This window comes from Anas platyrhynchos, chromosome 30, assembly GCF_047663525.1.
Source record: "Anas platyrhynchos isolate ZD024472 breed Pekin duck chromosome 30, IASCAAS_PekinDuck_T2T, whole genome shotgun sequence".
NCBI lineage: Eukaryota > Metazoa > Chordata > Aves > Anseriformes > Anatidae > Anas > Anas platyrhynchos.
The window spans coordinates 1929658-1951348 of NC_092616.1; the positions used below are offsets into that span (position 1 = coordinate 1929658).

The 21691-nt window shown below is 54.8% G+C and overlaps 1 protein-coding gene across 2 annotated transcripts; it reads right to left on the minus strand.

Annotated features, from left to right (window-relative positions):
- Nucleotides 1–6096: 6096 nt before the first annotated feature.
- LOC113840862 (uncharacterized) lies at nucleotides 6097–13874 on the minus strand. Of its 2 annotated transcripts, none has more exons than XM_072029608.1 (10): nucleotides 13482–13874; nucleotides 12473–13128; nucleotides 12017–12087; nucleotides 11519–11607; nucleotides 11294–11408; nucleotides 10360–10486; nucleotides 9894–10031; nucleotides 9441–9583; nucleotides 9034–9156; nucleotides 6097–8750 (listed from the first exon to the last, which is right to left on the minus strand). In XM_072029608.1, the coding sequence occupies exons 2-10, from the start codon at nucleotides 12746–12748 to the stop codon at nucleotides 8633–8635; spliced, it is 1200 nt and encodes a 399-aa protein (XP_071885709.1). In that variant the 5' UTR covers nucleotides 12749–13128; nucleotides 13482–13874; the 3' UTR covers nucleotides 6097–8632. The 2 variants fall into 2 exon arrangements, with proteins under 2 accessions (XP_071885709.1, XP_071885707.1); XM_072029606.1 differs by having other exon boundaries at nucleotides 13406–13874.
- Nucleotides 13875–21691: the final 7817 nt, after the last annotated feature.

Below are 21691 nucleotides of genomic sequence, written 5' to 3' on the forward strand. Positions count from 1 at the left end.
AGCTGCTCCTGGGCAGAGCTGTCTCTCTGCAGCGCTGCCCGCTTGCCAGGAGCTCCCCTTGGGCCCGGGAGCCCGGCCCAGCTCAGCAGCAGAGGCCCAGCCCAAGGCCTCCCTTGCTCTGCCCCCCACCAGGCTCCCTGCACATGGCCCTGGGGCTGCAGGGGAACCTGCTGGGAAACAGCCTGAAGGGATCCCTGGGCTTCCCTCCCTCCCCTGGGCACACACACTTCTTGACAGCAGGCTCATTTCTCTTAGCACAAAAACAATTATCTGTAGCAGTCTTCTCTTCTCATCCCAGTTGATGAAGGGACACCCAGGCATGGTCATAAAAGTAACTCCTTTAGCCCCCTGCTTAAGGAAGGGATTCAGCAGAGTCAGTTAAGACATCTCATGCTGTTTTTTTGTCCTGGGGCTGGAATGGGACAAAGATCCCTCCCATGCCTGCCACAAACCCACGGGAGCTGGGATTCCTCTGCACTCAGTTTAGGTGTGAATAACATGGGCAGCTGCAGGTGAGCTCCTTTTCTCAGCTTCAGGATCATTAATGGAGATGGGGGAAATCAAGGGAAATCAGCAGCCCCTTCTCCTGCCTGAAGATCAGCCCCAGCTCCAGCACTGGCCCTCAGGGCTGCACCAACACCACAAAGGCCCTCTGCTGTCAGAGCGGCACAGCCCAGGCCTGTTTCCTTCTGGCCTCAGGAACACCAGGCCTTGCCCTTCTTGGGATCCCTTGTCATCCTTTTGTGCCCATCCACCATCCACGGCAGCAAATCTCTGCTCTGAAGGAAAGCCTCTTCATGCCCAGGCTCTTGGCACAAGGTCTGGGACAAGTCTGAGTTTGGCCCTTGTGCCACAGCTGAGGTGCTGCAGCCCAGATGTGCCCCAATGCCCTCAGGCTGGGGCAAAGGCAGGAGGAGCTGGATCCCCGCCTGCTGTCACAGGGCTGGGACATTGATGGAAGAGCTGCTGAGGTGTGGGGGGACAGGTCCCCCAGCTTGGGGTGCTGTGCTGGATGGGGGCAGATTCTTCAGAAGAGACAGGCGGGGATGATCAACAGGGGGTTGCCCTCCATGTGAAGGATCTGTCTGGATGCATGGAGCTCCTCTATGGGATGGGCAGCAGAGTGGGGGAGCCCTTGTGGGTGAGGGTCAGAGCAGATCCAGTCAGGGTGGCAGTGTGGTCAGAGGTAAATGCCTGCAGTCAGGCTGAAGAAGCAGACAGTCTTATGGAAGCCACTGGACTAAGATGAATTTAATGACCCCGTGTCACCCTGGGGGCCTTAAATCACTCAGACTGTCACAGAAAAGGGACACTGCAGGGTGCAAACATTCCCGAGGTTTCTGTGGGTTCTTGGAGACAGCTTCTGTGCACAGCTGCCAGATGGGCCGACCTAGGTGATGTTCACCAGGATCTGGGACTTGCAAACAGGAAAACCCATGTCTTGACACTCCTCCTGCAAAATGCATGTCATAGTCCAGCTGCTTTGCAGCACAGGGAAAGAGATGAGGTTTTGGGGCCCAGCCCTACATCCAGCACTGCACAGCCAGCCCTGTTCTGATCCCCAGCCCTGGTCCCCAGCCCTGATCCTGTCCCCAGACATGGTTCCTAGCCCTGGTCCCCAGTCTTGGTCCCCAGCCCTGGTCCTGGACCCCAGCCCTCGTCCTGTTTCCTGCCCTGGTCCCAAGCCCTGGTCCCCGAGAGGCAAAACCCCTCTCATTTATATGCAGGAACATGGTGGAGGCTCCTAGGTCAGTCACAGAAAGGTGTGACATATGTTGGAGAAATAATCCACTAAACACACAAAAATCCAGAAAAGAATTTTCTGCTTCCTTTTCCCTTTCCAGCACTTGCAGGATTGGGTGAGGTTGCAGAAAGAAATGGAAAAGGAACTGTCAAGTTCCAACACATCTCTAAGATTCCTGAACTGTTCCTTTGATGATCAGTGGGCTTGTAAGAAGGCTTATAAATTGCCTACAGCCTCTCCTTTGTTTATGGCCAGCTTCATTGGCAACTTTGCTGTACCTGTCGGGGCTTTCTGACAGGCTGTTTTCTATCTGCAAAGATGGATATGCACCTAGGCAGTGCTCTGGGAACTGCTGGTTTCTGAAGGGCAAAGAGGTTGGCAGGAGGGCTCTGAACACAGGTGGGGAAAAGACCATGGGACATGGAAACATCCCCCAGTTATAAAATCTTCAGGCAGAAGAAATATGGTTAGGGAATGAGAAGAAAGAAAAACCGGATTTGTAGTCAGAGGGAGAACTTCTCAGAAAAGTCTGTATTATTCCCTACATTGCAGCCCCCTTCCTCTGAGCAAGCCCTCTTGCCTCCTGTCCCACACAGGAAAGCCCCTGCAGTCACTGCTGTGTGTCCAGGGCATGAAGCACGTCCTCTGCAGCCACAGTTCCAGCAGAGCAGAGGTGCATCTCTCCAGCCACGTGCCCATTTCCCTCTGTGGTGCAGGGGGGCTGAGAGCAGCAGCCTGGGGCTGTGGGCAGTGCATTCTGTGAGGCTGGGGAATGAGCTGACTTTCCCTTAATGAGACACCATCATTAGGACACTTGTCTGTCTCCCTGGGATGGCCTTCCAAGTTGTGAGCTGCCCTGCAGGATAGAAATCTTTTCCGTAGTATCTCTGTGTTATGTGAATGCCCCAGGAAGAAGCAGAGATATGCTGCATGTGAGGACATGCTGTTGGGTTGGTGAAATAAATGATAAGTGTCCTTGGCAAGACATGTGGTGCTGAGACCTTGCTTAGGTACCTTGAGAAAGGCTGCGCACTGAGAGATTGGCAGTGGGTTCCTCTGCTCTTAGCAGTGTCTGATTTCTTTGAAGTGTACCATAAATGTGATTGCCATCCATCTCCAAAAGCTGCAAGATCACGGCCATTGGGAACAAGCCCAACCAGCTCCCCTCACCCTGCTCTGAGCTAAAGGGAATCCCTTTGCCTCTCAGGTCTCACAGCCATTCACTGTGGGTGCAGCAGAAATCCTCAGGACTTCTGACTTCAGAGGACATTCCTTGGGCATGATGAGGTTGTGTAGGAAAAAAACAAAAATTCCTAGAAGTCCTCTCAGCCCTCCACGTTCTTTAGGCCTGTTAGGACACCACCCCGTATGCCCTTCTGCATTGATTTCATCTGACAAATTCTGAAAATATAACTTGGAGCCTCTGCCATGTTCTGATGTACCCAATGCACAGGGACAAGACTGCTTCCTCCTGACCCAATATGCACAGGTCCCGAATACTTCAGTATCATATTCAAACTCATTAAATATAGCTTATGAGGCTGAATGACAAGTGAGGGAGTGTGGCAGGGAGGGGTTCAAGGAGAAATGGAGTAGATTTCACTCTGGGAAGCCAGTATTAACTTGTCATTGTTTTTTTTGTTTGTTTTTTTTTTCCATCTTGAAAGCTCCCTAGATCCAGCACACTGATGGGCAGCACACTGTTCTTTGACCTGCTCCCCATCAAAGGAACAGATGGACTAAATAGCGTGGAAAAGGGCTTCAGGGTACATTTAAGGAACAGGCAGAGCCCTTACCAATTTCAGACATGGGCAAAGCAGACTCACTCTAGGAAGACGAGCATAATTTATTGAGTGCTACTGGTAGACTGGAGCAGTGAGAAACTAAATGAGAACTAAGAAAGTTCATGGTCTCTCTCTGCCCCTGCTCCAGCGTGGGGTCCCTCCCACAGCCAGCTCTCACAGCCATTCACTGTGAGTGCAGCAGAAATGCTCAGGATTTCTGACTTCAGAGAGCACTGCTTGGGCATCACGAGGGAGAGGATGCTGTCTAGCAAAAGCAAAACTAAACTAAAAGTCCTTTTTGTCACCCACCTTTTTTTTTTCTTTTTTTTTTTTTCACATTCGGAGTGCAGATGTAAACGTCCCTTCTGTGCTAGGAGTGATTTCATATGTCAAATTCTGAACAAAAAATACTTGCCCTACCATGTTCCAATATACGCAGTGCACTGGGAAAGGACTTCTAACTCTTGAGCCAATGGGCAATGCCATGATGGTAATGGTAAACTGAACCTCACAAAAAGAATCTCAAGTCATGGAAGTGAAAGGACATATTTCCTAGAGAAAAAAAAATTCCTAGAGAAAAAAAAAAAAAGCCTTTTGACATGTGCCTTCCCCACATGACTGTGAGGCAGGCATTCCATGTTACTTTGTCAGCACTGGATTTTTTTCCTACCTGAAGCCTCCCTCTACCTACTCCCCATCCCTGGGCCTGGTGGTGGCAGTTCTGTACTCAGTGATGCCTCCAGCACTGAACCCTCTCATCTACATCATGAAGAACCAGGAGCTCAAAGATTCAATATAGAAACTGCTGACTAGTTGTTTATCAGTGGCCACAGACTGTCTGCCTTCTTCTGCAGATGGCTCCAAGTATTATTCATGACAGGCCATCTTGCCTTTCCATATGGCATTTGTCTCTTCAATTTTCCTTTCTGCCCTTGTGATATTGTTGCCTACACAAAAACGCCCTTTTTCATTCCTTCCTGCCTGAGTATCACCCTTTCTGTGTGACCCAGGATTTCTGTAGTCAAGGAGCCAGGATCTCTGTGTATTTTAACCAAATAAATGTTGGTCTGAGACCCATTCTGAGTTGATCAGGAGTGAATGGGAACTGGAGCTGTGGTGGCAGTGCCCAGAGCCCTGCAGCAGCCTGCGATGGGCACTGCCGTGGGACCAGCCCAGCCTAGGCTACTGGGCTGGGCTGGGCTGGGGAGAGGGCAGGGAGGTGGGAGAGCTGGGGGGCAGCTGAGCTGGGCTGGAAGCTTCCCAGTAGAGAGAAACATCCGTGTCGAGCTGGGATATGCGACCGTGCAGAGGGAGGACAGGCACTGCTGGCTTTGGATCGCGTGGCAGAGATCAAAGACAGGCTGGTGCAGGAGGGAGGCAGCAGGGCTGTGCCCTGCTGGCACGGACAGACCAGGAGGGTGGTCCAGGGCCTTTGTACCTGAAGCCTCTCTTGTCAGCCATGTCACAGCCCCTGTTCCGCTCTCAGCTCCTTGTTCCCTCACAAAATACCCCCTCACAGTCCCTGTCCCCTCATGAAGTGTCCCTTAGCCCCTCATCCCCTCACAAAATGCCCCCTCACAGCCCCTCATCCCCTCACAAAATATCCCCTCACAGTCCCTGTCCCCTCACGAAGTGTCCTTTAACCCCTCATCTCCTCACAAAATGCCCCTCACAGCCCTTTTATCCCCTCACAGCCCCTTTTTTCCCCTCACGGCCCCTTTTTCCCCTCACGGCCCCTTTTCCCCTCACAAAACGTCCCCTCACAGCCCCTCTCCCCTCACCGAACGCCCCCTCAGCCATTTTTCCCCTCACAATCCCGCATCCCCTCACCGCCAGACGCCCCCCAGAGCCTCGCACGCCTTCTCCAAACCCCCCTGAGCCCCCCCAGACCCCCATTTTCCCCAAAATCCAAAAAAATCCCCTCAGACCCCACTCAAATTCCCCCCCCCCCCCGCACCGGCCGCAGCCTCCGCCGCCATCGCTCCCGCCGGACCGTTTGAAGCCGCGGGGCGGGAGCCAATGGGAGGCCGGCGAGCGCGCATGCGCAGTGCGGGCAGCCCGGCGGGGCAGGACGAAATGGCGTCGGTTGCCTGGCAACGGGGGGAGGGGACAAAATGGCGGCGGTTGCCTGGCAACGGGAGGAGGGGACAAAATGGCGGCGGTTGCCTGGCAACGGGGGGAGGGGACAAAATAGCGGCGGTTGCCTGGCAACGGGAGGAGGGGACAAAATGGCGGCGGTTGCCTGGCAACGGGGGGAGGGGACAAAATGGCGGCGGTTGCCTGGCAACGGGAGGAGGGGACGAAATGGCGTCGGTTGCCTGGCAACGGCGGGAGGGGACAAAATGGCGGCGGTTGCCTGGCAACGGGGGAAATGCCAAAATGGCGGCGGTTGCCTGGCAACGGGGGGAAAAGAGGCGGGAACGGCAGTGGCGGTTACCTAGCAACGGGGGGCGGGGCGAAGGGAAAGGCGCCCAGTTTGTACAGGGAATGGGCCCAGGTTGTACCGGGATGGGGCTGGGGGGCCCAGTTCGAACTGGGATGGGCTCAATTCATACTGGGAAAGGGCTGGGGGTCCCAGTCTGAGCTGGGGACAATCCCAGTTTGAGCAGGGTTGCAGCTGGGAGCCCTGGTTTGTACTGGGAAAGTTCCCAGTTTGCAGTGGAATGGGCCCAGTTCATACTGGGAAGGGTATGGGGGTCCCAGTTTGTACTGGGGTGGGCCCAATTCATACTGGGAAGGGGTTAAGGGTCCCAGTTCATAATGGGAAGGGGCTGGGGGTCCCAGTTTGAGCTGGGAAGTGTAATACACAATAAATGTTTGTTCATTGTCTTTCGTGATATAAAAACAAGGAGTTCTGTTTGAGGAGCGGGAGTTGCGAAAGCTCCCTGCTGAAGTAAGGAGCTGTATAATGCTTGGCTAGACACTATGAAAATTCTTTTGCCTAATGTAACAAAAAAGAGAACCCCCTCCCCTTCTCTCCTTCTGCATCTCAGTTGCCTCTTTTGTTCAAAGACCCTGCTGCAAAGCTCATGTAACCATCTCCTGAGAAGTTGCTAACCTAGCGTATCAACATCCTGCCTTCCTGTCTCACGCTGGGCCAACATGACCAAATAAAAAAAGAAGTTGAACCACAACGCCGAGGAAGACTACGGCCTTCATCTTCACGACCACCAGAGGGACAGAGATGACCCCCTAGCAACAGTGCGCGCAGTCGCAGAATATACCAGGATGTGCTGCATAATCCTGGAATTACCAAGATATAAAAAGGGACCCTGGCGGGGGTGAGGTGCGCGCCGTTGGCGGAGCCGAGACTCCCCGGCTGCCCAGCGCTGTTTTGCTTGCTGTTGCTTACTCAATAAATTCCTTTCTATTATTAATGCAATGCTCTCTGAAAATTAATTAAGGGGGCAACATATAACAGGAAGGAGGTGGCTCGCGCTAGCTGCAGGTAGTTCAGCGGCTCGACCTTGACGTCATCTGCAAGGAGAAGCAACATCCTCAGTGCCACAGCAAGCCCAAGTTGCTTGCAGCATTCCGAACAAGGGCCTAGAGGAAGGGTCGCTAAGAGAAACAGCTCCGGGGCCATGGGGTCTTCTGGGGGAACTTGAGCTCTTCAAGCTCCAGAAATGACTCTCGGTCTGTCCCATGACAGGTCTGTCATGGGACAGACCGAGAGTCATTTCTGGAGAGAGAGGAAAAGTTTATCACTTCTGAAAAATCCAAGGGGTGACAGCAAGTTTGTGTGCCCCAGGTGGTGTTTTGATGACCCGAGGAGATGCTCGGGTTCTCCACTCAGATGTAGGAGTGCGGTGGGGAGATTCTTGGGTGCTCCAGTGAGGTGCTTGGGTGTTCCAGGGAGGTGCTTCTGTGCTGCAGGAGTTGTATGGCAGGGGCAGAAACTTTTGTTAGGAGGGCAGAGGTTTGTGTGCTCCAGGGAGGCTTTTCTTCTGCCCCTGGGATATGCTTATGTGCCCCAGGGAGGTGCTTGTGTGCCCTGGGAATATCCTTGGGCTCTCTAGGAAGGTGCTTGATTCCTCTGGGGTCACTTGGAACCTCCGGAGTTGCCTGGGTCCAGCAGAGAGCAGGTTGTGTGCTCCAGGGAGTTGCTGGACTGCACTAAGTGTGTTGTTCAGTGCTTTAGGGAGGTTCTTGGTTGTCCCGACAAGATGCTCGTGTTCCACAGGGAAGGGGATGAGTGACCCAGAGGCAGGTGCTGGTTGTCCCCAGGGAGGTGCTTGCCTACCACGGGAAAATGCTTGTACACCCAAGAAGATCCTTTGCTCCTCCAGGACGTTGCGTGATTTACCCAGGGAGGTTTCTCTGACCCGGGGCAGGATAGGATTTCTTCATAGAGGTGCTTCATCAATGGAGGGAATTCCTTGGTTCTTGAAAGATCTTCTGGGGTGACCTATGCAGGTGCTTGGGCACCCATGGGGTTATTCTACTGTTCCCCAGGGAGGTGTTTCATTCTTCCAAGGAGGTGCTTGGGTTCTCTATTGAGGTTCCTGGGTTCCTCCAAGAAATGCTTGTATGCCTTTGGGCGATGTCTTAGAGCATCAGCAGGAGACGGGTTCACAGCGGAAATTGTTCAGGTGAACCCACCTAGAGTTGGGATCTCCCGTGAGGTGCTGGAATGCCCTTGGAAGATGCCTGAGAGGGAAAAGGTAGTGCTTAGGTGTCCTGGGGAGATGCTTGTCTACTCCAGCTCAATGCTCACGTGTCCTGCAGGAAGTATTTCTGATTTCAAGAGGTGCCTATATTCCCTGGGGAGATACTTGGGTGCCATGGAGGGTGCTTCAGGAAGATGCTTGTATTCCCAGGGGAGACTTTTACTTTCCCCAGGAACGTGTTTGGCTTCTCCAGGGAGTTGCCAGAACGCTCCTTGGAAAAGACGGCTTGATCAGAGGACTTGTGCCGAGGTCCTGCTAGCAAGACTGGTGGTCTGGGGAGATTGCTGGGTGCTCCAGGGAGATGCCTGTGTGCTGCACGGAGAAGCCTGGGCATCCTTGGGATGTACCCGTGTGCCTAATGGAGATGGTGGTGTGAATCAGGGCAGTGCTTTGCTACGGCGGATGAAGCGACACAAGCAGTCTGGCTGTGCTCTTTATTTTCCATTCAGGGGTGGAAAGCGGGAGAGCTTCCCAGCCCCTTTGCTCAGAGCTCCGCTGCTGCCTTCAGCATTCCCAGCACCTTCCCCTCCGTTGCGGTACCAGCATCTAGCGCTAGGGAGTCAGAAAGAAAAGAGGATGATCAGGTTGTGTACAGGCTGAACGCAGAGAAGTACTGCAGGCTTAGCTCGGGCCGTGCACGTAGGGGTCTGCTTCCCATGAAGCTTCAAGGTTGCCGTCAGCTGCGACAGATGCCTAGTGCCCAAGCTCATCAGCCTGGGGCTGAGGCAGGGGGAGCGGAGGGCCCCGGAATGCCCTCTCTGTCCCAGTGCTGCCCCCACGGGAAGGACGGGCCTTGCAGCAGCGGGAAGCACCATCCCTTTCTGGAGATACTTACCAGGGGAGCCGCTGCTGCTCTTGCCGCAGCCGCTTTTCCTCCGCAGCACTTCTGAACACCCTTTGTTGACTGCGATGCGGCTCCGACCTTTTCAAAACTTGCAGTGCTCGTGGGGAAAGGTGGCTGCAACACCAGGACAAAGGGATCCCTCAGCCTCTGCCAGACACCCCTTCTGCCTCTCCCCTCATCCAGACCCTGCACCCACGCGGTGCCACGTGCACCCACCCTTTCGCCCTGTGATGAGTTTTAGGCCTTGGCGGTAACCAAGGTCATGCCCGCTTTAGGAGAAAGCCAAGGGTGTCATAGGCAAGCCCAGGACTCAGGGACCGGGCTGCTGGACATCTCCTGACATCGCTCAGCAGCTACTCGAGTGCCCCAGCACGTGAACGCAGCCGGCACACACTTACTCAGGCTGGAGGCTCTCCAGCTTGGCTGCCGCTCTCCACTCCTCTTCTGCGGCAGGGATCTGAACCTTCCTCCACCTCCTCACGACCTCCTTGCTCCTGGGCTGGGCTGGGGGATGGGGAATCCAATCATGTTGCCTGGTGACCTGATGCAAGGAGAAGACGCTCTCATCAGACAGGACTGGACACACGGCTGCTGTTTCCCAGAGGACCCCTTGAAAGGACCCTGCAGCAGGACCTGGGAAGCAGGCGACTCGGCACTGCCGGCCCACGTCTGGCTGCTGCTTTGATCCCTCGCTTTCTGCTGACAGCCTCTCCCTCACAGGGAGGAGCAGGCAAAGCCCTGCCCTGCGCCCTGGTGCCCGTCCTGCTCCCACCACCCTGGGACCTGCCCCCCTCGGAGCCCTGGCGGGGAGGATCGCTGCTCTTCTCAGCGGTGTTGGTCACGGCCAGTACCTGAGGTGTCTCTCGGTCCTCCCCCTGAGACCAGGCTCCCCAAGCAGCCATTTCTGCCCGGGCTTGCTGTATTCGCTTTTGGTACAAGGGCCATGAGCTCTTTGTTTGGTCCCACTGCGAGGACAGGTTCCAGACCTCCTGGAGGAAAACAAACAAAAAACACAACGGCAGACAGGATTGGTCTCAGCTGTTGGACCAAAGACCTCTGCCATCAAAGACCCAGAAAGCCCTCATTCCTTTTCCATTGCCCCTGGTCCAAATGAAGCGGCTCATGGCAACACGGGAGGCAGCAAGAGGCAGGAAAGGTGTGCGGGACACCACCTTCCATCTCCCGAGGAAGAGAAGAAGGAGGTAACAAGTGTGAAAATGAACGCATCCCAAGGGTCCGGCTTGGGATCGCTCCACACAAAGAGGCTTTAGTACAGTCCCAAACCGCGTGGTCATTGCAGCAAGGCAGAGCAGGTACCTGCACCAATCTCCGAGAGGCTTCGGGAGTAGGGAGCGCAGTGCTGGTGGACTTGGCTTGAGGAGCTGCTTCCTGCCTGTCTGTCTTCTTTGTCCTGGGGGAGCTGCCTGGACACGGGGGGAGCACACTGCAAACAGACACCGGGAGGCTGCATGAGCCCAGGGGAATTCGGTCTCCAGTCCGCGCTCGCAAGCTGCGTCAGCCTCTGCAGCAGACGGCAGTTCCGCAGCGAATGGGTGTTGGACTGGCCGTGTTCGCTTCAGCAGACACGGAGAGAGCCAACCGCGAAGCAGTGGCACCAGCTGCCTTCAGGAAGGCTCGCGATGCCCGTATCCAGGCCCTCTGTGGTGGCAGAAGGAGAGGAGCAGTGTCTTGTGCAAGGACAGGATCCTAGAGACACCAATACGGCCCAGCCGGGTTTATGGGTGGAAAGCAGATTATCGCTGGGGAGCCAGCAACATCGGAGAACGCCATCAGGCAAGGAGGGCAGGCATGCCACCTCCCTCCCTCGGCACTCTCTTGTGCCTCCCATGAAGTCTGGGATATCGTTTGGAAAGAAACGTTTCCATCTGGTATCACAGCTCCTTAGGCTGGAAGAAGCTGCGGGGCAGCTGGAAGAAACCGCAGGGGACGTTTGCTCCCACAGACAAAAAGATGGACTCTTGCAATGTGGGGGGGCTCCTGAAGGGACAAGAGCTTCTGCAACACGGCTCTGCATCCAGCTCCCCCAAGGATCAGGGCCCTGGTGGAAAATGAAGCTGGCGTGCCAGTCTCAGGCAAACGTGCTGCACGCTTGCCATGCGTGGAGAGAGCGGCCTCCTCCGAGACGGGTGTCAGGAGCCTTTCTGAGTCCCTGCGCCTGGTGGGTCCAAAGGGGACATCTCTCCTGTGTGGCTGCAAGTGGCTCCTTCCTCCTTTCCCCCAAGGGTCTCACCTGGTGGAAGGCTTCTTCTCCAGATCTTGCTGCCTCGTGCCTGGCTCCCAGCTTCTCACCGTGGGGAGGGAAAGCTTCCGCCTCTCCAGCAGCTTGCCAGGATGGCACAATGAAACTAGGAAAGGAGGAAGCTCTTCAGAGCAGCCGCATGGGCACTGCCTTTTAAGCTGGTTGCAGTCAGCCAGCATGGGGAAGGGACCACCCCCAGACAGCACGGACCCTTACCTCCTCTCATCCTGCACTCTCCTGCAGCTTGCTGCTGCGAGGTGAACCGCACTTTGGCCTCTGGCCTTGTCCTCACAGTCAGATGAAACCTGGCAAACAAATGACACGGGCTTGAAGAAGGCTGGCCTCCTACCCGTTGCTGCTTGCTGGCAGTAATCCTCCTGGTGTTGCACGGGACATGGCATCCCTCTTCCGTCACGTTCACGCATGGGGTTTGTTGTCAAGCTTCCCGCAACACCAGAAAAGGTAGCCTAAATTCCCCTCCACATGCAGGCAATTCTCTCTGAGGGGAATCGCGGCAGCACGGGCACAAGAAGCACAACCGCAGTGCCCCTCCTCGCCAGGTGAAGACACTCGTAGCCGAAAGTCAGCATGAGTTAACCAGGACCCAGTCTCTTCAGGATTTAGCCCCGACTGGATGCTGAGCGTGGAGACCCGACCGCGCACGTTCCAAAGGAGGAGGTGGGAAGCCAAGGGCTGTGGAGGAAATGCACTCACCTTGGGAACATCTGGATCGCACGAGCGGTGGTCTCTCCACTCAAGGCAGTCGGGTGTGCTGGCCACATTCTCTGCAAAGAGACACAGACCTGCTGGAGGGTTTCTGAGGCACTTTTCTCAGGGCTCTCATTGACAGGAAGCAGACCTGTCTCCCAAGCCAAAAGAAAGCCTTCTCTCCAAAACCCTCCTCCAAAGCCTCTTCCATCCACCTTTGCTCTGCTCTGGAGGAGCATGGCAGAATATTGAGGCTGTACAGTAACGCTGCCAGGCCTTTTGCAGCGGCCAGCATCCAGACGCTCAGAAGAGCTAATGGAGAAAGCAGCTACTGGGGCAGGCGTGGGGAAAGGCATCTGACTGGCCTGCCGTGTCCAGGCTGGCCAACAGCGGTCGCATTGATCACCCTTCCACAGGATTCCCAAAGAAATTGAAGTAGCCCTCAAAACATCACCAGCTTACACTGTGGAGCATTGCAATGAGGTCCTCAGCGCTCTCCAGACGTTTAACACAGTCCGGATAAAACTTCATGCACAGGAAATCATCTTCGCAGGTCAAAACACCGATGTCCCTGAAGGCAAAGGGGACGTGCTCCTTGTTCTTCAGGAGGCAACAGTACAAGACGATGGTCTCTTGCACACACTCCTGCACCATGTACAGTGGGAAGGAGGTGGCTTGCGCTAGCTGCAGGTAGTTCAGCTGCTCGACCTTGACGTCATCTGCAAGGAGAAGCAACATCCTCAGTGCCACAGCAAGCCCAAGTTGCTTGCAGCATTCCGAACAAGGTCCTAGAGGAAGGGTCGCTAAGAGAAGCAGCTCCGGGGCCACGGTGTCTTCTGGGGGAACTCAAGCTCTACCCTGACCGTTGGAGACAATCCTCTGCCTCTCCCAGGCCTTTCCAAAGAGCAGGGAGAACAAATCCTTCCGGACATGGGGCAGGACGAGGGGGCTGCTGCCTTCTCACCAGGGAGGATCTCAGGGGGACAGTACATGTCCTCCAGCCACGCCTCATCAATGTCCAGCTGGAAGAACGGTTTGCGAATCAGGAGCCGCTTTTGCTTGACGTGGAATTGCTCTTGGAGAACAGCAAAGGTCCCGAGTCCCGCAACCTGAACAGCCTGCACACAGAGAAGACAGAAAGGCTGAGGAGGGAGTTCTTGAGAGACGGGAAAAGGGATGACTCTCAGAGCAGGGGGACACTGCTGTGTGCCCTGCCCGCTCCTGAGGGACAATGGGGCAAGGTGGGGCACTTTGGAAAGCTTTGGAGAAGAGCCGCATCCTCCGTTTCTTCCATCACCCCCCTCCCAGGATTTGCCACCATCCCTTGGCTAGGGAAGAGCCCAGAGGTTTCCAGCACACGGCTTAGGCCTGGGACTGATTATCCTAGGCACGGACCCAGGATATTCCCCCATCTCTCTGCTCGCCCTCTCCACTCAGGCCGCAGGGCCTTGCTTGCTTGTGCCCGTGCTACCAGTGTTCCATGTTGACACGAAGCAGATGAACTTTTGTCACAAGGAGGGATGAGGAACAAAGCCTTTGTCCTGTCAGCCCCATCTCACAGTCACACCCAGGCCAAGGCTGCCAGGCTGTCCCCGTGCCTGTGGCAGTGTGCCGCTCTGTCAAGCCACGAGGAGCATGGCAGGAGCATCCAGCCCTATTGCTTCTGCCATGAAATGGCCGCCTTTCTGCCCCTGCCGGGCTTCTCGTGCATTGGACACCACAAAGGAAAGGGAAGACGAGGTGCTGAGGCACAGGGAGCGAGCAACGCAACAGCGGGGCCGGGCAGGGGGGCCCCGGGCACACCGGCCACGTCCCCCCCTCAGCCCCGGCCCGCCCAGCACCCCTAAGATGGCGGCGCCCGCCCCGCCTGCTCGGGGGGGGGGGGGGGGGGGGGGGGGGGTCGCAGGGTTGCCATGGCAGCGAGCCCCAGCCAGCCGGCAGAGGGTGGGGCTCCCTTTGCCTGGCGGCTCCGGCAGCCAATCGGAGCCCAGCCTGGGGAGAGGCGAGCCCTGAGGGAGGAGCGGGAGGGAGGAGGGGAAGCGCTTGGGCCTGGCTGTGACTGGGAGATCGGGCTGACGGGACCAAGGCTTTGTTCCTCAGCCCTTCTTGGGAAAAGAGTTCGTCTGCTTCGTGCCAACGTGCAACACTGCTAGGGCCTCACGATGAAACGTGGCCTTCTGTCTTACATACCCGTGGGTAAGCACAAGGCCAAGAGAAACAGAGTGCTTATCTTGCAAAAGAACGGTGTTGAGAAGGGGGGGAGGTTTTCTTGAGATAACTGCTGACTATTGCACGAGACACAACTTTCTGACATTCGGCCCAGAGCCTACTAAATCAGGAGAGGGGGGAAGCTGAAGAACGACCGAAGGACAAAGCCTGGGAGGAAGACTACGAGCCTTCAGTACGGGTGACCCCCAGAGGGACCACTGGCAGTAATCCTCCTGGTGTTGCACGGGGCATGGCATCCCTCTTCCGTCACGTTCACGCATGGGGTTTGTTGTCAAGCTTCCCGCAACACCAGAAAAGGTAGCCTAAATTCCCCTCCACATGCAGGCAGTTCTCTCTGAGGGGAATCGCGGCAGCACGGGCACAAGAAGCACAACCGCAATGCCCCTCCTCGCCAGGTGAAGACACTCGTAGCCGAAAGTCAGCATGAGTTAACCAGGACCCAGTCTCTTCAGGATTTAGCCCCGACTGGATGCTGAGCGTGGAGACCCGACCGCGCACGTTCCAAAGGAGGAGGTGGGAAGCCAAGGGCTGCGGAGGAAATGCACTCACCTTGGGAACATCTGGATCGCACGAGCGGTGGTCTCTCCACCAAGGCAGTCGGGTGTGCCGGCCACATTCTCTGCAAAGAGACACAGACCTGCTGGAGGGTTTCTGAGGCACTTTTCTCAGGGCTCTCATTGACAGGAAGCAAACCTGTCTCCCAAGCCAAAAGAAAGCCTTCTCTCCAAAACCCTCCTCCAAAGCCTCTTCCATCAACCTTTGTTCTGCTCTGGAGGAGCATGGCAGAATATTGAGGCTGTACAGTAACGCTGCCAGCCTTTTGCAGCGGCCAGCATCCAGACGCCCAGAAGAGCTAATGGAGAAAGCAGCTAATGGGGCAGGCGTGGGGAAAGGCATCTGACTGGCCTGCCGTGTCCAGGCTGGCCAACAGCGGTCGGATTGATCACCCTTCCACAGGATTCCCAAAGAAATTGAAGTAGCCCTCAAAACATCACCAGCTTACACTGTGGAGCATTGCAACGAGGTCTGCAGCGCTCTCCAGACGTTTAACACAGTCTGGATAAAACTTCATGCACAGGAAATCATCTTCACAGGTCAAAACACCGATGTCCCTGAAGGCAAAGGGGACGTGCTCCTTGTTCTTCAGGAGGCAACAGTACAAGACGATGGTCTCTTGCACACACTCCTGCACCACGTACAGTGGGAAGGAGGTGGCTTGCGCTAGCTGCAGGTAGTTCAGCTGCTCGACCTTGACGTCATCTGCAAGGAGAAGCAACGTCCTCAGTGCCACAGCAAGCCCAAGTTGCTTGCAGCATTCCGAACAAGGGCCTAGAGGAAGGGTCGCTAAGAGAAACAGCTCCGGGGCCACGGGGTCTTCTGGGGGAACTCAAGCTCCACCCTGACCGTTGGAGACAATCCTCTGCCTCTCCCAGGCCTTTCCAAAGAGCAGGGAGAACAAATCCTTCCGGACATGGGGCAGGACGAGGGGAGCTGCTGCCTTCTCACCAGGGAGGATCTCAGGGGGACAGTACATGTCCTCCAGCCACCCCTCATCAATGTCCAGCTGGAAGAACGGTTTGCAAATCAAGAGCCGCTTTTGCTTGACGTGGAATTGCTCTTGGACAATAGCAAAGGTCCCGAGCATCTCTTCAGGTCATCAAAACTCCACCTGAGGCACACAAACTTGGGTCCCGCTGGGCTCGGGACAATGTGGCAGCCAGGACTCCTGGGTCCTGATGCTAGGGCTGTCCTCAGCCTCAGGGCTCCTCTGGGCATGGCTCAGCCTCCTCGTGATGGGGACAATCCAGGGCCAGGTTTCCCTGGGAGCTGCTGCCTCTTTGGGTTCTGGCTCTGGGAGGAAAGACCTCTGGTGTCCCAGAGACTGGTGTGGCCTGCAGCTCCCACAGGCCTCTCAGGAATGTCCCAGGAATGCCCACATGGTGTTTTTCTGGGGGGCTCGCGTATGCCTGCATGTGTCCTCGCCTGGGTGAGGTGCTTGCCAAGAGGTGGTGAGCTGGCTGGCCTGGAGCCTGAGCTGTCTTTTCCTTGCTTTCCAGAGACTGAGGCTATCTGGGATGCTGTATCTGAGCAAATTCTGGAAGCGCTGAAGCAGGATAAGGTGGGCTGGTGTCCTGGGCCCTGCAGAGCAATCCCTACCCGAGCCCTGAGACTGCCCAGGGTGCCCGGAGCAGCTTGCTGGCCAGCTGGGAGAGAAACCAAGGCCAGATCTGCTCTGCTTCTCAGGGGTTTGGCACACCCTAGGGCTTCACTCTTCCCTGCGGCCTGAGTGGAGAGGGCGAGCAGAGAGATGGGGGAATATCCTGGGTCCGTGCCTAGGATAATCAGTCCCAGGCCTAAGCCGTGTGCTTAGGCCTATGCCTAGGGAATCAGTCCCTAGGCCTAGGCATAGGGAATCAGTGTGTGCCAGCTGCGTTCACGTGCTAGGGCACTCAAGTAGTGCCCCAGCACATGAACCATGCCTTTCTGGACACCTAAGCACTACCTTCTCCCTCTCAGGCATCTTCCAAGGGCATTCCAGCACCTCACGGGAGATCCCAACTCTAGGTGGGTTCACCTGAACAATTTCCACTGTGAACCCATCTCCTGCTGATGCTCTAAGACATCGCCCAAAGGCATACAAGCATTTCTTGGAGGAACCCAGGAACCTCTATAGAGAACCCAAGCACCTCCTTGGAAGAATGAAACACCTCCCTGGGGAACAGTAGAATAACCCCATGGGTGCCCAAGCTCCTGCATAGGTCACCCCAGAAGATCTTTCAAGAACCAAGGAATTCCCTCCATTGATGAAGCACCTCTATGAAGAAATCCTATCCTGCCCCGGGTCAGAGAAACCTCCCTGGGTAAATCACGCAACGTCCTGGAGGAGCAAAGGATCTTCTTGGGTGTACAAGCATTTTCCCATGGTAGGCAAGCACCTCCCTGGGGACAACCAGCACCTGCCTCTGGGTCACTCATCCCCTTCCCTGTGGAACACAAGCATCTTGTCGGGACAACCAAGAACCTCCCAAAGCACTGAACAACACACTTAGTGCAGTCCAGCAACTCCCTGGAGCACACAACCTGCTCTCTGCTGGACCCAGGCAACTCCGGAGGTTCCAAGTGACCCCAGAGGAATCAAGCACCTTCCTAGAGAGCCCAAGGATATTCCCAGGGCACACAAGCACCTCCCTGGGGCACATAAGCATATCCCAGGGGCAGAAGAAAAGCCTCCCTGGAGCACACAAACCTCTGCCCTCCTAACAAAAGTTTCTGCCCCTGCCATACAACTCCTGCAGCACAGAAGCACCTCCCTGGAGCACCCAAGCACCTCCCTGGAGCACCCAAGAATCTCCCCACCGCACTCCTACATCTGAGTGGAGAACCCGAGCATCTCCTCGGGTCATCAAAACACCACCTGGGGCACACAAACTTGCTGTCACCCCTTGGATCCTGCGACACAGGCCCTGAGCCCGGCACAAGGATGGAGATAGTCCAGCAGCCAAATGCCCCCATACACCTGGGGGGAGTGGGCAGTGCTGGACGTGGCTGACAAGAGAGGCTTCAGGTACAAAGGCCCTGGACCACCCTCCTGGTCTGTCCGTGCCAGCAGGGCACAGCCCTGCTGCCTCCCTCCTGCACCAGCCTGTCTTTGATCTCTGCCACGCGATCCAAAGCCAGCAGTGCCTGTCCTCCCTCTGCACGGTCGCATATCCCAGCTCGACACGGATGTTTCTCTCTACTGGGAAGCTTCCAGCCCAGCTCAGCTGCCCCCCAGCTCTCCCACCTCCCTGCCCTCTCCCCAGCCCAGCCCAGTAGCCTAGGCTGGGCTGGTCCCACGGCAGTGCCCATCGCAGGCTGCTGCAGGGCTCTGGGCACTGCCACCACAGCTCCAGTTCCCATTCACTCCTGATCAACTCAGAATGGGTCTCAGACCAACATTTATTTGGTTAAAATACACAGAGATCCTGGCTCCTTGACTACAGAAATCCTGGGTCACACAGAAAGGGTGATACTCGTGCAGGAAGGAATGAAAAAGGGCGTTTTTGTGTAGGCAACAATATCACAAGGGCAGAAAGGAAAATTGAAGAAACAAACGCCATATGGAAAGGCAAGATGGCCTGTCATGAATAATACTTGGAGCCATCTGCAGAAGAAGGCAGACAGTCTGTGGCCACTGATAAACGCCCAGTCAGCAGTTTCCATATTGAATCTTTGAGCTCCTGGTTTCTCATGCTGTAGATGAAGGGGTTCACTACTGGAGGCAGCACGGAGTACAGAACTGCCACTGCCAGGTTCAGAGATGGTGAGGAGATGGAGGGGAGCTTCAGGTAGGCAAAAATTCCAGTACATAGAAACAAGGAGATATGGGCCTGTCCACAGGCTGCAGGGGAACTTGTGCTCTGTACCTGGAGCACCTCCTGCCTTCTTTCTGCACTGACCTTGGTGTCTGCAGGGCTGATTCTTACTTCTTTCTCTCCCAGCTGCTGTTGCCCAGCATGTTTGTTCCTTTTTAAATCTGTTCTCACAGAGGTGTGACCAGCATTGATTATTGGCTTGGCTCTGGCCAGCAGCTGCTCTGGCCTGGAACAGGCTGGGCATGGTCAGCAGGTGGTGAGCAATTAGCATTGTGCATCACTTACTTCGTGCATTCTTCTATCATCATCATCATAATTATCGTCATCTTGCTTATTATTACTTTATTATTATTTCCCTTCCTTTTCTGTCCTACCGAATTCTCTCTGCTTAACTAATCTGCTGTCCTTCTATGATGAGATGACTAGCTGAACAGATGAGGGGAGAGCAGTGGATGTGGTCCACATGGACTTCAGCAAGGCTTTTGACACTGTCACCCATAACACCCTCATAGGAAAGCTCAGGAAATGCAGGCTAGATGAGTGGACAGTGGGGAGGATGGACAGTTGCCTGGATGGCAGAGCTTGGAGGGCTGTGCTCAGTGCTGTAGGGTCTAGCTGGAGGCCTGTAACTAGTGGTGTCCCCTGGGGATTCATACTGGGTCCAGTCTTGTTCAACTTATTCATCAATTATGGACCCGGATGATGGAACAGAGTACACCCTCAGCAAGTTTGCTGACGACACAAAGCTGGGAGTGGCTGATACCCCAGAGGGCTGTGCTGCCATTCAGAGGGACCTCAACATGCTGGAGGGCTGGGCCAAGAGGAACCTCATGAAGTTCAACATGGGCAAGTGCAGGGTCCTGCTCCTAGGGTGGAATAACCCCAAGCACCAGTGCAGGCTGTGGGGTGACCTTCTGGAGAGCAGCTCTGCAGAAAGGGACCTGGGAGTCCTGGGGGAAAGCAGGCTGAGCACGAGCCAGCAGTGTGCCCTTGTGGCCAAGAAGGCCAACAGGATTCTGGGGTGCATTCCTAAGAGTGCTGCCAGGAGGCCAAGGGAAGTGATCCTCCCCCTCTACTCAGCCCTGGTGAGGCCGCACCTGCAGTCCTGTGTCCAGTTCTGGACTCTCCAGTACAAGAGGGAAATGGAACTACTGGAGCAAGTCCAGAGGAAGGCTGCAAAGATCATTATGGGATTGGAGCACCTGTCATACAAGGACAGGCTGAGAGAACTATTTTGCCTGGAAAAGAGAAGACTGCGAGGGGATCTTACCAATGGGCACAATTATTTGAGGGAAGGGAGTCAAAAGGATGGGACCAGACTCTTTTCAGTGGTGCCCAGCAACAGGACAATAGGTACACACTGACACACAGGAAGTTTCGGCTGAATATGAGAGGACACTTCTTTACTGTAAGGGTGACAGAGCGCTGGAACAGGTTGCCCAAAGAGGTTGTGGAGTCTTCTTCTCTGGAAATATTCAAAGCCCACCTGGATGTGATCCTGTGCAACATCTGCTAGGTGACCCTGCTTGACAGGGGTGGTTGCACTAGATGATCTCCAAAGATCCTTTCCAACCTCAACCATTGTGTGACTCTGTAATATAACGCTTACAACAATTTTTTAACATGGTCAGATCTATCATTATCTCTACTATTCAGTCCCCATGCTGGGCTCCAAAAGGAGTGTTGGATTTAACCCGTCAGACAGCTCAGCACCACTCCACAACTATTCCACCCCCGCCAGGGGGATGGGAAAGACAATCATGAGAAAAAAAAAAAGAAAAAAAAAAAAGAATATCTTATAGATTGTGATAAAGTTTAATGGGACAGAAAATTAAGCAAAATAATAGTATGAGGCCCACTGTTGAGCAAGCTGTCTCCCTGCAGCCCATGGGTCCCACAGCAGAGCAGATCTCCATGCTGCAGCCTGTAGAGCAGCCCATGGTAGATGCCTGAAGGAGGCTGCGGCCCATGGAGAGCCCACCCAGGAGCAGAGGATCAAGGGGAAGCTGCTGCCTGTGGGGGACCTGTGTTGGAGCAGTTTGCTCCCGATGGATGTACACAGTGGTATGGACCTATATTGGAGCAGATCTTGAAGAACTGCTGCCTCTGAGAAGTCCAGGCAGGACCAATTTGGGAAGAACGGCATCCTTTGGGAGAGACCCCACACTGGAGTATGGGCAGAGAGTGACGCTGAAGGAGTGGCAGAGACAAAGCATCACGGGCTGACTGCAGTCCCCATTCCTAGTTCCCCCGTGCTGCTCAGGTGGATGAGGAATAAGATGGTGGGTGGGGAGGAAAGTGTTTTTAGTTTGCTTGTAGTTTCTTACTATTCTAGTCTGTTTAATCAATCATAGAATATCCCAAGTTGGAAGGGATGCACAAGGATCATCAAGTCCAACTCCTGGCTCCACACAGGTCTACACAAAATTCAGACCATATGACAGGGAACATAGTCCAAACACTTCTTAAACTCTGACAGGATTGGTGCTGTGACTACATCCCTGTGGAGCCTGTTCCAGTGCATGACCACCCTCTCGGTGAAGAACCTCTTCCTGATACACAACCTGAATCTCCCCTGTCGCAGCTTGACTCCATTCCATCAGGTCCAATCACTGGTCACCAGAGAGAAGAGATCGGCGCCTGCCCCTCCACTCCCTCTCGTAAGGAAACACAGAAAGTGTTAATTACATTCAATAAATTATCTTAATCTCCCTACACTGAGTCTGCTTTACCCGTGACTGCAATTGAGTGCTCCACCTGTCCCTTAAATCAACCCTAGAGCATTTTCCCATTTTGTTTTATTCATTTGTTCCTTTGAAGAGGGGGAGTGAAAGAGCAGTGTTGCAGAGTTCAGCTGCCCACCAGTGTGAAACTACCATACTGTACAGCTCTGTTATTGGCACAAGCTATGCATGGAAATGAAAAATTTCAGTCAGTGCATTGGGGAGATTCTGTTTTAATACAAAAAAAAAAAGAAAAGAGGGAGGCAGTGCTCACATATAGGCAGACAAAAAAAATCACGTAGAGCAGTTTCATTCCTGAATGGACACTGTATAAATCAAAAACAGTTTTCTAAGAAAGTAATGAATGTAAATGA